The 15,874-nt window shown below is 32.5% G+C and overlaps 1 protein-coding gene across 3 annotated transcripts in view; it reads right to left on the bottom strand.

The window, feature by feature from the left end:
• LOC142317326 (BTB/POZ domain-containing protein 6-like) overlaps window positions 1-15,874 on the bottom strand; it is a 69,454-nt gene that overhangs the window by 14,980 nt on the left and 38,600 nt on the right. For all 3 annotated transcript variants that reach the window (XM_075353785.1, XM_075353786.1, XM_075353784.1), the window contains 2 exons: window positions 11,216-11,300; window positions 3,483-3,601 (listed from right to left, as the gene is read on the bottom strand). In XM_075353785.1, the coding sequence (XP_075209900.1) occupies window positions 3,483-3,601; window positions 11,216-11,300 (204 nt within the window). The remainder of the gene's footprint in view (window positions 1-3,482; window positions 3,602-11,215; window positions 11,301-15,874) is intronic.

Consider the following 15,874-nt stretch of genomic DNA (forward strand, 5'->3'; position numbering starts at 1 on the left):
GCACAAGGAGTGCACTGCAGGCGCGGTCTTACTTGGGAAATTAACTGCTTTGTGCCCAGCAAGGGCGCAATCACCACACATCTCTGAGTGCGCTCTGTAGTGGAGAGAGGTGAGACCAAAGCCTTGACACTTAAAGCACCGGGGTACTTCTGAATGGTCAATCACCTTACATCCTCCTCAGGAACAACCGATCATCGGCCACAAAGACCTACCGGATGTTGGGCAAGGTCACCTTGTGGCTCTTTGAGGCCTCTTTCCGCCTCAACCGCCGGACCATCCTGGTCCTCTCGAGGAATTCTTTAATATAGTCATATCCAACGCTGGATTTTGACTGTGTACAGCCTTGAGGATTTTGGACTTCTCTGCCCTCGTTGCCTTTGGCAAATTGTACACCAGTACTTGTGGTCTCCGCTCGGCCAGCAACTAAGCCTTCAGCCCGTTATTTTTCAGAACATCGGCCTCCAGCAGCCACTTCGCCTGCTGTTCATTAACGACCTCCAGGTCCATTCCATGGTTCCTTGTTTTCGTAACCCGGAAGATTTGGAATATTTCTCTTCGCGGGTCCAGGAGCTCTTTCAGGGGTCAGCTCCATCATCCCAGACCAAGCCCCCGGACTATGCGTTACTGGAACCACGTTAACTGTGGCCCGCTTAATTTTGGTAGCCTGCGCCTGGACTGGCGGCGGGGAACTAACCCGCTTAGGACCAGGTGCGGCTGTTATCGCAGCGAAGGAGTCAGGCTTTTTTTTACCTTCTCACTACACTAATGAAGTGCCCTCCCCGTTCCCGGTTTGAAGTCCTTGATTCCTTCCACCACCTTGTCCACCTTGCCCGGCAGCCAATCAACGACTGAGTCTAAGGCACGGTTAGCGCCTTACCCTCACAGACCCTCACAGTTTAATGTCAGCTCAGCAACCATCGAGCTACACAGACAGATACGAGTAGACAAGCTGTTAAAACTCGACCGAAATAGAGATTTTTTTTTGAGGAGATTTTGCTTCTAAACTGTTGGATCCGGAGTTCACCTTCACAGACTTCCCCCCGGAGACCTCCCGCTCAGGGCAGATCACCTCACCGCTGTCATCAGCCACCCTCGACTTCGCAAGGGTACGTTCTTCCGACTTGTCTCGTTCCTCGCCACCGTGTTCTCCTCACGCAGTTCCAGCTACCGCCTTCACTGCACAACTCGAAACAGAGGCTACCGCAGGTTTTACATGCCACCTGATCGCGAGGGGGTAGGGGTTCCCCTCGCGCAGAGACCCAGCCGGAGACCACGGCCTCGGCGGCGACCTGCCGATCGACCTTCGCGGTGCGAAGTAGTTAACATCCACCCCGAGACCTTCCAAATCATCCAGGCTATACCCCCTCGGATTGCTGCTCCATGCCGCTAAAAGAAGAAAAACTACACCAGTTGCAACTCCAAGCGCAACCTTTGCAGCTTGTAAGATCCTACCACCTAACACAAGACCAGGCGAGCGTCCGCAAATGTAATCTGAGCAAGTATCTCTGTTCTTACACAACCCCCCTCAAACTGTAAAAGCTAAAACGCTCCTAATATATGACCACCGGCGAGGTCGGAGCGAAATTCCCGAACCTGCCAGAGGACCTGAAATTTCCTTGTCTTCACGAACACGAAGATAAGGACACCGACACACAAAGGAAACGTCCTTATTTAGCTGACGGTTTCCTGCAACACACTACGCTGCTGTTTCGTGTACACTCCGCAGCAACGCAGGTTTACTAACTGCCATCGATCGTTGTACAGCTCCGACAACGTGTATGTAGACCACTGTTCTTGCAGAAATCGCATCGGTTTTGCAAAGCAAGTTTACAATACGGGGCCAGTGACCGAATCGATTCTCATAGGGAGGGAGAAGAGATTCTCACAGGGAGCGATTCTGAGGGTGTCTGTAACAACCAGGCATCTGTTAGGCATGAGTCACAATTCATTTGCGGGTTCTCCAATCTTAGAATCATCTGACAACAAGTCGTCAAGCAGTCTACGTAAGATTTCAGTTATATCTGATACCACACCATGCCAGGTTGAGAGAGCATTCAGTAGAATGGCCTTTTTCCGTTTGTGTTCCAAAATCCTATACACTACATCCCATGGATCTTTGTTCCTTTGCTTCGATACAAAAGAACATCAAGAGTACCTCTTAGCCATCCTAACCAAGTGTAGGTAGTAAACCCTACGCTCGCTATAACTAATCATCAGTACTGCCCATCATTCGGAATCCCCCTCTCCTCTCTGAGTGGCCCTTTGCAAACGACAGACAGCCTGCTTCAATATTGAAATTTCTCTGTTATACCGTGTTGTAACTTTTTCTGACCAAGATACTGGGAAATCGAACTCTCAGAGGCTTCAATAAAGGTCGCAGACAACCTCTCCCCGAGGGCCTCCAACTGTACAACATCCAGATTCCTTTCCAAGGTGCAGAGCCTGGCCAAAAGCGAATCCACAAACTTTTTCCAGTTTGTATGCCTGTGCAGTAAATAACCCAGTTGAACTGGATGATTACATCGGTAAAATCACTCAAGCTTCAAAGAACCTCAAAAACAATTAATCAATGATCACTTGAGAAATCGTCAACCACCTCCCAGCCACAATCATTGGCAGGAAGAAACCTGCTAATGGTGACTCGATGTTAGTTCTGCCAAAGAACTGACAACCATCCACCATACCAGCATTTGTGAACAGCCCTCCTGACAAAATGCAAAATATACTGGGCAATGAAGTCTTCAATCAACTCACCACCATCATCAGTGAGACTGCTATGCCCCAAACAGGACTTAGTATTCATATCTGCACCAATAATGATCAGACTTGAACCAGAGAATCTCAGGACTTGTCCCAGAGCTCAAGATGACGATTAGCAGGGTCTCTATACTGAAAATATGAACTTGCAACATACAAATGCAAGGCCTGACATCCAACAGAACAACCACATGATGATTATCTGACTGCTGTTTCATAAAGGCACAATCAAGCTCTCGTCTACACAGAACAGTGGACATGCTATCAGAACTGAGATAAAACCTCTTCCTCTTCTTTTGTTAGTGCTACGAGAATTGGTTACAATAAAAAGGAAATGTGTGATGGTAGTTAAAGTGAGGCCATAGGGATGTCTGATTTTTTTGCTGTTTTGTATAATTACTCTATAATCTTTAAAATAAAATCTTGCACTTCATTCAATTTACCGCTGATTTCTACTTTTATTTACCCTGTTCCTCATTAAACAGTTTCTTCCATGTTACTCATATTCCGACTTATATAAAATAAATGGTATAATAATGTAATAAGATTTATAACATAATACGTTCTTTGTGTTCACACACACACACATACACACACACACACACACACACACACACACACACACACACACACACACACACACAGAGAGAGAGAGAGAGAGAGCAATTATATACAGTTCATAACCATTCACACTGTTATAAAATACAGTAATGAAATCTACATACCTCAATTCTAGGGAGATACTTATCCTTCAGATAACTAATATTATCTTGACTTAATAGTTCTTTCCTTGCTATTTTAAATATTTTACAATAACCTATAGGAGGGAACTCAACTCCACATTCTGGAAAGCAAATAAAAGAATTAGAAAAAAGTAGCACTAAAGTAATATCAGGGTATTAAGATATACAGAATTTTCAAAATATAATATGACTGAATCATTGAAAACACTTAAAACTTATTATATGTTATCCAATATGTTTAATATCATGTTTAACAAGTTTACCTAGAAAAGAAGGAATTTTGTCTCTGGAAAAGAATTCAAACAGGTAGATCATTCCATATATCTTGGTAAATTGATGAAGGTGATACAATCAAAGAAGCTAAATTACAGGTTAATCTTGGTGGCAGGTATTCAGAAGAGTTAACATCAATTTCAAGAACAAACTACCCATTTGCCTTAAAAAGAAAGTTTTCGATCAATACATCCTGCCAGTTCTTATCTATTGAACTGAAACTTAGACATTAACCATACTGTCATTGCAGAAGCTTCAGATAGCACAAAGAAATATGGAATGACGGAATTACCAGGTAGGATAGAAAAACCTGTGAATGGATCAGAGAAGAGAGGAAAGTGCATGATATCATCATGAAAGTCAAAGAATTAAAATGGTGGTGCACAGGCCATGTAGGAAGAGGACTGTCATCTCTCATGTATGAGAGATGGACTAAATTGGCACTTCAGTGGATACTACAGGATGTTAAACACTCACAAAAATGACCAAAGGCTCATTGGATTTATATTATAAAGTAGATTGCACGATCACACAAGACCAAATCAGTAGGAAACTTGCAGAAGGGGCCTTCATCCTGCACTGGATCAACAATGACTGAAATGATGTAATATCCATCATATTAAACATTTTTCAAATTGTAAATGTAATGTAATTGCAAATGTGATGTAAATAATTTTACATCTGATTAAACATTCATTTACATGTGGTAAAACGTACACTTTGTTATATAATCACCAGTATTTTGACTTTGGCTGACATCAGAAAGGGCAAGTGCTATAGAGTAATAGAGTACAGTTACATTAGATTAATAAATAACCTTAATTCCACTCTCAATTGATTGCAATGTAAATATTTTTTTTTAGGTTTTACAACAGAATAAAACCACTAAGAAGTTGATTTCACTTTTCTTCATTACTGTTTCATTCTCAGTGGCATTATTTAAATCAAAATATTAAATTTTCTGAAATTAAAATCTCATAGTATTGATTTTTTTTACATTTAAATAATTTTCATTAAAGATTAGATTATTTCACTATGAATAACACAATGACTTATAATATCAACTTAGCTAACTAAAGTTATTACAAATTAAGAATATTTGAACTACATGAGGCACCACACTGCTTCATCGCCTTTTTGTAAAGTTAATATAATTTATTTATAAATAATAATAGACTAAGCATTGATATTTGAGGTAACCAAAATTTAAATCTGGTAACAATTGATTTAAATTAGCTATGTTTTAGCAAGTTAGTGTAGCAAGGTCACAAGGTCAACTGAAATAATTTTAAGTAATTTATTGAAAATGTTTTATATGTAAAATAATTTGCTTTAGTTTGTCATTTTGGAAATCTTTGATTTAAATTTAAATGTTTAATTTAACATTTAGATTTAAATTAGGTTCACCAGGTTTTAGAATTCCTTCTTTATAGAAATAAAATTTTATTAAATTCTATTCATTTTCGTTAATACTGTAATTCAAAATTTTATTTCAAAGATATATATCCAAATTTATACAGTCAAACACTTTATCTAACCCTAAAAGCATATTAACCAGAATCTTGATTTTTCCAGTCCATTTATTCGTTGATTTATTATACTGTTGATGAACTTTGCTGCTGCTGATAATATTAACCTTTTTTTATTGGCTATAACAAATTAACAATTTGATTTTGAATAATTCTTCAGAAGTTTTGAAATGATCGATAGCAAGAATAGATGAAGGCCTATGATTATGAATACCAGGTTTATATTTTACTTATTAAGCAATTTTCAGCTGGGGAAAATAGTTTGAAATTTAGTCTGACTCTGAACAAAAGTTTAAAATGGACTGTACACATTATCTTTTACTAAAATGAATTTTATGCCAACAAAACATATTGCATTTAAGAACTTTAGCACTTGAACAATAGATATTATTTCCTATTACCACACAAGAGAATATGTAAAGTATCTAAGTATGATGCATAAATTGAAGAACAGTTTATTGTAATTAATACACTTTCATATTCAGTATTCAGTATTTATTTTAGAATATCACCAAACCAAAATGTTAGATTACAGAAGAAATTCATTAAAAACATAAGAATATAAAAACAGGACACTTTATATAAAATGGCTAATAAGTAGTTTGTACCTTGAACAAGAAATGAAAGTTTGAGTAGGAAATGGCTTAACAGAGAAAGGCAACATTGGAAGAGGTGTTAGACAGGGATGCTGTCTTTTCAGGATGCCCTCTTAAAACATTTACCTTGAGGAGATCATAGAAAATTGTATGATAGAAAAGGGAGGTGTATTATTTGTTGGAAAGAGAGTAGAGTGCATCAGATTTACTGTTGACAAGGTATTCCTAACAGAAAATATCAAGTCACTTACAGGAATGCTGATGAACTTTGATAGAGTATGTAAGGACTTTGGCAGAAAAATCAATAATAAGAAAACTAATGTATGATGGTTGACAAGGATATGAAAAATGGTATAATTAACCTATAAAGGAAAATAAATTGAAGATGTGGAGTCCTTTAAATATCTTGCAAGCATTATCTGTGATGGTATGAAATGCACAAATGAAATAAAAGCTACAACTGCAATGGCAAAAGAAGGTTTTATAGAAAGAGAAGCTTGTTATATAGTAAGCTTGAAATGACTTGCCAAATATTTTGTATGGATTATAGTATTATATGAGGCGAAGACATGGACTTTACACAAGAACAATGAGAAAAGATTGGAAGCTTTTGAAATGTGGAGGAGGATGGAAATTGAATAGACAGAATTAGTAATAATGAGGTGTTACTAATAAACAACACAAAAAAACACTTAAAAGAGAGAGTGGAAGAGAGAGAGAGAGAGAGAGTGAGAGAGAGAGAGAGATAGAGTGGGGGAGAATAGATTACTACTGCAGACTTTGAGGGATAGAAAAAAAAACAGGGTTGAACATGTGTTACCAAAGGACTTTTTGTTAAAAGTTGCCTTAGAAGATACAGTGAATGGTAAGCTAGGGAGAGAAAGGTGAAAATGGAAAGTGCTTGATAATATTAAGGTAGAAAGAAGTTATGTTCATATAAAAAGGTTAGCTGGAAATAGAAAGGAATGGAAGCCAATGATATGCTAGGACCTGCTAAATACCATAGCACTGATACTAGTACTGTACATACACTTTTAAAGAACTATTAACAATTGTAACTTCATTATTTTGAAGCAATAAAACTACTATTAAACTATTAAAATATCTAAATATAGTTAACAGGAAATTTAATTAATAATAGGAGACCTTGTAACTGGCGCTTTAATGTCCTGAATAAAAATGTTCACTTGCGTTTCCTTTTCAGATTTTCCCCTGAACTTTCATTGACATACAGCAAGAGATTTTATCTCTAAATAAGTTTTTACAACGAATGCACATTCTTCAACAGTTTACTGCATTTTAACAAACAACAACACATGATTATGCAAATTTGTTCAAAAGCCAATGGTCAATAGAGACTGGTAATACTCAAATGTGCAGGCAGCAAACAGTCCTCACCACTTCACCTTCAATCATACCAATATCTTCCACATTATTTTACGTATCTGACACCAAGATATGCATTTTAACAAAAATATGCATTTAGTGTAAACTACTGAGTAGGCCTCTTTTAAGTTGAACACTCTGTATAACAGGATAGGATATACTCTATGGACAGGATATACCACTCTGTATAACAGTATATGAATAGTCAGTCATAGCCTCCATATTTATAGTCACGGAGATTGCATGTCTGTTGATCCTGAAAGCTATGCTAGTAGTGGTGTCATTCATGACGTGGTTTCCCAATCAGACCGGTTCTAAGGTTCAGAGGCAGATTAAGAGGAAGTTTTACTAAAACATTATACAAATACTACAAGATACAAGTATACGAGAACAAGTACTAAAACATTATTTTTAATGTTAAAGCTTCAGAGTAGTGTATGTGGCCATTTTAAGGTTGACTGATGTGTACGTGAAAAAGAATACCACCACCGTATGTATTTTCAAGATTTAGAATTGTGGTGCAGTCTTCTGTTAAATGTTCCAGAGATGAAGTTGTTTTCAATTAAATTTTTGGAGGAACCGGTGTGAGATGTTCTGGTAAATACCTGTTAAAAAGGAGTCATCAAAAAATTAAAAGAAAGCATGAAGAGGTTCATGAAATGTAAGGACACATATGTAAGGTTAGTTTGAAGTTTAAAAAGAGGATGAAAATAAACAGAATGAATGTAATTAAAGTAACTGAAATCAGATGGGAGGAAATAATTGAATATAATAGTAATGATTTACAATTACTATTCAAGAAACACATTAACATTCATTATGATTAATATGAAAGAAATTGAAAAATATGTATTAACAATGATTTTTTAAAGAAGGATAATTAATGTCAGGGTAGAAATATTCCAAAGGATCTTTTTTAGTGTATGTGTACATGCTGACTAACGAGTATTATGATAATGTAGTTGTAGTATGAACAAATAGAGAAGTTTATGGAGGAGAAAATTAGGAATAACTACTTTATAGTTATGTATTAAGACGTAATGCTGTGGTAACAGCATTACGGGGAATAAAGAAAGATCAAGAAGTGGGAATGATAGTAAATGAAAGGCAATAAAATAAAAGTTATTCAGTTTTATGAGAAGAGTAATGTGTTCATTACAAATACTTCATTAAAATAACCATAAGAGAAAACTTTGCACATGAAAATCACCAGGAAACGAAAACATATTGAATTGACTTTTTACTTGTAATTACTGAACAATAATTCAGAAATACAAAAAAAAAAAAATTAATTGCATCTGTAAGCAAAAACATTGAAAAAATGGGAAAAGATAGATCAACATAAAGATAGATGGGGATAATTATATAAGGCAACATGCAAATGAATTTTGGGTGATTTCTGGATGATGCTATAAAAACAGCAAAAGAGCTGTAGAATAAATAATTGGGTCCGTTAAGAAAAGAAGAGTAATAAAGTCATAGGTTATTAGAGATGACAGGAAAATTGAAGTCAGAATGTAATATAAGAATAGAAAAGAAAATATAAAATATAAGATTAAAAAAAAAAAAAACTTAAAGATTGTAAGTAAGAGGCTACAAGAAAATTGACTCATGAATTCAGAAGAATAAAAAAAAAAACAAAGGTGAACTGGCTTGCCGACAAATGTTCAAATATAGAAGATATCAACAGGAAAAAATTATATACTGTATAAAGAAATGAAACAGTTGTTCACTGCAACTACCATTACCCATGTAAAGGTAAATGGTAATAGAGTACAAGCGCCAAAGAAATTACCAGTAGAGAGAGCAAAGTATTATATGAGGTGAAAGAGTTTAAAAATAAATTGAAGTGTGTGTAGGAAATAAAACAATCCAACATACAGTCCAATGATGTTTCCATAGATGTAAAAATAAAATGGATGAGAATAAAGTAGAAAGTAGACAAAAAACCAATGTTATATAATCAATAAAGTATATGAAAAAGAGCAGGAAACAGAAGAAATAAATGTCATAATATTAAAAAAGATTATAAAAGATGGTAAAATTGTGTAATGTGATTTAGAGCAGCAGTGTATGGCCATAAGACATTTACAGAACAATCATATTCCATTCTCCAACAAGCATGAATAACTACTACACAACATAAAGAACAATTAGGATTATACATTTAGCAAAAATTCTTTTGATATTTCTGAACAGTAAACTGCGAAAAATGGAGGAAATTGTTACACATAAATAATATGGATTTAGAATTGTGTAGTATGTAGAAATAAATAAATGAAAAAAGAGTTAAAATAAAAAGTAACTGTATGTTTTATAAATATGGAAGAAGTATCCTCTTGTCAAAAAAATAAATAAATGGAAATATTAAAAACCAAAAGTTAAATTTGAAAGACAGAAGATAAATTTAAGAACTGTATCTGTATTAGGAAACAGTTTAGAAAAGAGAATTATGAAAACAAAGTTAGGAAACAAAATGGGAAGTCAACTTGAAAAAAAAAATATATTTTATGGTGTGTTTGGAATATCTTTCTTATGTATGTGGACATGGGCTCAGAAAAAAAGAAGACTAGAGGGAATTTGAAATGTAGCATTGAGGAAATAGGAGAAAATTAATTGTAAAAATAAAATGAAAGTTAAAAAGTAATGAGAAATGTGAACTAGAATAGAAGCCTAATCTGGGAAACTAGAATTATAATCATAATCATAATTTGGAAACTAGAATTAATAGAATATATAACAATAATAAAGGCCAGAAAACAATAAAATGATAGAAAACTCTAAAAAGAAATGAGAGCTGTCAAGATGTCAAAAGCTTAGCTGGCAAAAGAAAAGATTGGAGAAAGATATGATGCAAGGGATGTGTTTCTTATAGTGCTAAGATAAAGTATTTTTTAACTGTTTAACTGAGAACTGTTTGTAATTCCTCAAATAACTTTTGCTTCAGTTTAATATCTACCAGTAAGTTTAGGATTAGATTTAAACTTTTGAATCACACCCTACACTCAATATTAAATCATCAGAGGATGATATTAAAATATTATGAAGCTTACTAGTAATGTATATTTTTTATAAGTTGTTCTAGGATTATACAGCTAGGAGTAAACACACATTCAAATCATTATCAGCCCAAATGTATAATTTATAATATGGTATCTGAGAAACATTTAGATAGCTTAGCTAGAAACTTTTACAAAACCACAAGTACTCATCCAACATGACTGCTGGAAGTAAGTCTTTAAAGTTAATTTTTAAAGCTACAAAAAAAAATTATACAGTTTTTTTATCTTAAATAAAAGTAATTTATAATTTTTTCTCTCAAATGTAGCTATCTTAATTAATGATTAATAAAATTCTAAGTGCTATTGTTTTCTGTGTTCCTTCTTTTTTCTTGAGTTCTGTTAATTATGGTGATATTCAGTGTTTAAAAGGGATCATAAAAAGCTGTAAAAATAAAAAAAAAAAATAGTATAATATACTTACTTATTTAGCTGCTACAGCTAGTGTGCAAAATTAATTGGCATATACTGCAACTTCATCTGCAAGAGTTTTGTATGTTCTGCACCAAGAATAAATAAAGGTTTTAGGTTTAATGGAAAAAGCTTTGATTAATACTGAATAGTGATGTTTAGTATAGACTTATGTTTAGACTTATAGCAAATAAATGTGTGCCCCATTCATCTATTTTTTGATAATATTTCTTAATTATTTGAAATTGTCTCTTGGTTTAGTACGAACGTACATACGATACCCAAATATTCAATGTACTTTAAAGGTAATGTATTTTATCAGCCAGTACAAGAATTAGTGCACTAACATTAGTTAAGGCCACTGGCATAACATAGTAATAAATATTGAATATACAGTTTTACAGTGTAGACAAAAACTTCTATTTATATAATACTGTTCTTCGTTAAATTTCATAACTTACCTTTTAAATTGAGATTTTTATCCTGTTGTAAAAAAGATTTTATTTTTAAAAGAAAGTCAACCTTACATATGGTGCCACCCAGTTTCTGAAACAGTATTTGAAATTTTTACAATTAATTCTTCATTCATTTGTTATCAATAAATAATAAATGTTTACTGATGGCCAATGTTAAGGTCTATAGATGCAATTAATTTACATAATCATAAATAAACAGAAAAGAGAAAGGAAAATTAAAAACAATTAAAAAATAGTAAGAGGTAAGGAAAGGAAAAGAGGAAGAGGATTATCTTGTTTTTGAAACTAAATTATAAGTTTCTGAGCGATTCCTAACATGATTTTACAGAAAGATGTAAAACATATGTTTATGCATCAACTATTTGATTCAAAATACTAAGTAGGCACAGTCACTTATCAGTAATTTAAATAAAATGATTAATGATAAATACACTAGAATTTATGTGGAGGTCGAATGAACAAGATGTTTTAAATCTTGTATAAAAACATAATACACCTGTTTTTACTAATTTTTATATACTTAACAGGTTTCAGATGATATGACTGATTATCGTGCTATACTCTATTTTGTTCTCAACTGGAGAACAATAAACTTACCATCAAATCCAGGTTGTTAAAAACTGACAGCCTCTAATAACAAAATGAAGAGATTTGTTGGCTGAATTCAGCATTCCATTTGTGTCCATTACACCTAAGGATTCAACTGAAATACTACAATTTTGGTTTCATGCACTTTTTCAATAATTGGTTTATAGAAGGATCATTTTTTTTCAAAGTCAACTTTCTGACAGAAATAGTAAATTTAAATTTCTTCATATTTAAGTTTATTGAGATTAATCCAGACAAAAGTTATCAAGAATTGGTTTCATAATAGAATTAGATTACATCAGAGCTTCTAAGGTTGTTGATATGCAGAAGGAAAAAGAAGGGACCTGAATTACTGTTATAGAACTCCTCGCTACTTAGAAACAATCTTTATTATTATTTATATGCAATGTACTCTTAAAAGATCAAGCAAGTTCTAAAAAAGTCAATAGTGTAAATTATTTAACAATATTTTGAAATTCTTATCAAACACTTTTTTACTTCCTTGTGCAAAGTAAAGGCAGAATTGTTATTGTGAAAATTGTCGGTTTTCAGATTGTAACAAAAATATTCATTTTGACCATCCCTGAATCCATTTTGACTATTTTGGCATGATGTCTGTATGTACATATGTATGTATCTTGCATAATTCAAAAACGATTAGCCATTGGATGTTGAAATTTTGGATTTAAAACTATTCTAACATCTAGTTGTGCACCTCCCCTTTTGATTGCAATCGACTGAACCAAAAGTGTCCAAAATCCCTGAAAAATTGGATTTTTTCTTAACTGCAGTAATAAGCCCTCATTGAGAGCTTTTCAACAATATGTCATATGTTGTACTTATTTTCATTTGTTTCAGAGTTATAGCCAAATGAAATTTTAATTAATGAAATATTTGGATCATACAAGGGAAGGCACATCGGTTCGAATCAGACTTCATTTCCGTTTCGTTTTTATTTAACTGCTTCTTTTTAATTAATTTTTTTAACTTTGTTTTTAATTTAAATATATTGATTTATTAATAATTATTAACCCGTGATTGTAAAAAAATTGAAAAAATAAAATTTAAAAATATATGAAAAAATCAGGAGTTATTAGTAAAATAAAATTTTATGTACTTTTAAAAATGTGTATGTGTAATTTAATAGGCATTATTACATATGTGTATATGTAATAGATTTGGTGAAACATCTGATTATTTAATTGAAAATTATACTTTAGAATTGTATTATTTTTGGATTTTCTAGTTTAATTTCTGCTTAATTTTATTTTATTATTCTGGAATTTCTGTTTAATTTTATCTACATTAAAGTTAATTACAGAGTGACTGAAAAATAGACCCTCACAAGAACAACATATACAGTGAGCCATACATGACTGATCTTAAATAAATTGCATAGAATTCTTATCTTTTAGTTCATTACTCCTCTGATATTGCCAGACAGTATTCTCTCTAAGTCGGAGTTGATCATCATTTCATTTATTTGTATTTTGTTGCGAATCATTTAATTGCTGTTTGGTTTGATATAATTCTTCTGATCTTCATTTGTGTACACGTTCTCTAGTTTTCAAAATTTCTCTCTCTTTATATTCATCTTCTTCGATTAATTTTTTTATTCTTTCTTTGGTGTTCACATTTTCTTCCTCGTTATATCTATCATCTTTTATTTAATCTTTTTATTCCCTTCCCTTGTTCTTAACATTTTCTTTCTCTTCATATTCATTTTCTTGTTGTTTTTTTGAGATATATTTCTTCATGTTATCTTTCTTTTTCCTGTATGATTGTTTTTTTTTTCACTTTTGATTATTTACCAAATAATCCAATTATAAAAACTGAATATTTTACGCTGTAAGGTCAAAATTAATATTTGTAACCAGTATATAGGAGTTCACTAAATGGAATAGTTTAATTATTTATTAACTTTTATTTATACGATATTCCAGAAACCTGAAACTTTTGTTAGTCATTAACTCATGAAGATACGAATAATACTGATCTGGTATTACGAGTAATAAAGGGACTTTTACTCTGTCCTAATATTTCATGTAAGATTGTTGAATTAATAATTGTTTAATTATTTGATGTTAATAAAAACCAATATTTTAGCGATTGTGTAACTGTAAACTTTAAAGAATTGGATGGTCGTATCTCACTTTCAAATGAAATAAGTTTAAATGAAGTGCAGCAAAAAATGTGTATGTGTAATTTAATAGGAGTACAATGACGTCATGTGGTGTCCACATCAGATTTTTAAAATAAAGAAAAATAGTATCCATTAGGAAAGAGATTAATCTAAAAGAATTAGTAATGTACTAGATGGAATCAGTAGAAGGGAGTGAAGCCAGATTTGAAATATAAAATGTTATCAGAGAAAAACTTATGCCAGTCATCAGGTACATAAGGCTGTAAAGCATAAATATTTGTTATGTTGTAGGTTCAAAGACATGCCACAAATTTGACAAGAGCCCTATAATATACTTATTGTAGGAATATTATTCGTGCCTATTATATATAATTATAATGTACCAAAATTAGTGGTCTATTACATAATTTAAAACAAGACTTGAAATATGATATAAGTACAACTTTTCCTTCTTTTCACTTTATTAGCAAACAATTTACCTTGAGAGACTGAAAATGTATTAGAGTGATCTACAGAGAATTTCTGAACATATTTTAAAAGTGTATTCAGGGATAAAATCCAGTTCATAAGAACTTGTAGGTTCTTACAGCCTGCTAATAGTACTTCACGCCTCATTAACATTAATATACTATAAATATTAAATACATCAATCTCTTTAATAAATTTTGCTCATCATTAATTTTTGAGTTACTGGTATCTACAACTGGTTAGAGATAAGTCAACACGCAAATGGAGGGAAAATACTCTGCAAATGTCTGTGACACATTATTTAAAATACTTAATTTCATCTGATTCATAGTCAACATGCACATATCTTCTCATACTATTACTAATTTTTATAATTCCAAAAGTTGTTTATATTAATCCTAACATTTTTAAACCATTCATAAAACCTTTGTATACATTATTGATATCACAGTTTACCTTTGCCCATATTTTCTGAGTTTGTTAATATTTAATATTGAACATTTTCTTTTATGAGCAAGCTTATTTGTTAGTGTTATGTTTTGTTCAATGATTCTATTAAACAAATTTAAAAAATAGACTTAAAATAGAAAATAAGATTACGTTCAAAACCCGTTCATAAAAATCCTTTTGCTTAAAATGTAAACGTAGATGACCAACGTTTTTCTGTTAGATAGTTTTTCTGATGACCATTCTAATTTTTTCAATCGGAATTGAAAATTATTATTATTTAATAATCAGATTATCATCAGAACATTTTTAATTTCTTCATACGTTGGGAATGAGCGCAAAATAATCTTTTATATGAGCAATAACAAATGGCATTTGATAGTTAAAAAAAAGCTAAAAACAGCAACTTTTCCATCTTAGTGAGAATAATATTTAAAATATAGAGGGATTTATATATTCTTATCCTCTTATCCTATTTTACCCTCTTATCCATTTTAGTAGAAATATTTTACTAAACGGTGTAAAGTGAATTTACCTTAAAGTTCATACAAAAAAAGATACGAATAATGAAATCGGTCTAATATACAAAATTATTCACGAAGAATGTAACAAACTTTCATGAATGTTCTTTGATGAATATAAAGAATACGAGGGTTATTTTTTTTCAAGGTCCGATCGGTCGCGAAATAAAAAACCGCGCAAAAATCGGATGAACCCGTGAAAGTGTTGGGGAAAGCAGGCAACACAGCTGCTGGTTCGTATGAAATCCATTATAACTTGATCAAGCAGCTGAACACCACTGCAAAACGCAGATTACTAGAACTGTATAATCAAATATGGCGCGATTGAATGTACCCGTAGCAGCGGAAAAAAGCCCATTTTCCAGTACCGAAGAAAAATAAAAATTTAACAGATCCCAATAGCTACCGTCCTCTTTCTTTGACGTGCGCTATGGGAAAAATACTTGAAAAAATGATTAATAATCGACTCGTTTGGCT

This window comes from Lycorma delicatula, chromosome 1 (genome assembly GCF_047948215.1).
Source record: "Lycorma delicatula isolate Av1 chromosome 1, ASM4794821v1, whole genome shotgun sequence".
Lineage (NCBI taxonomy): Eukaryota > Metazoa > Arthropoda > Insecta > Hemiptera > Fulgoridae > Lycorma > Lycorma delicatula.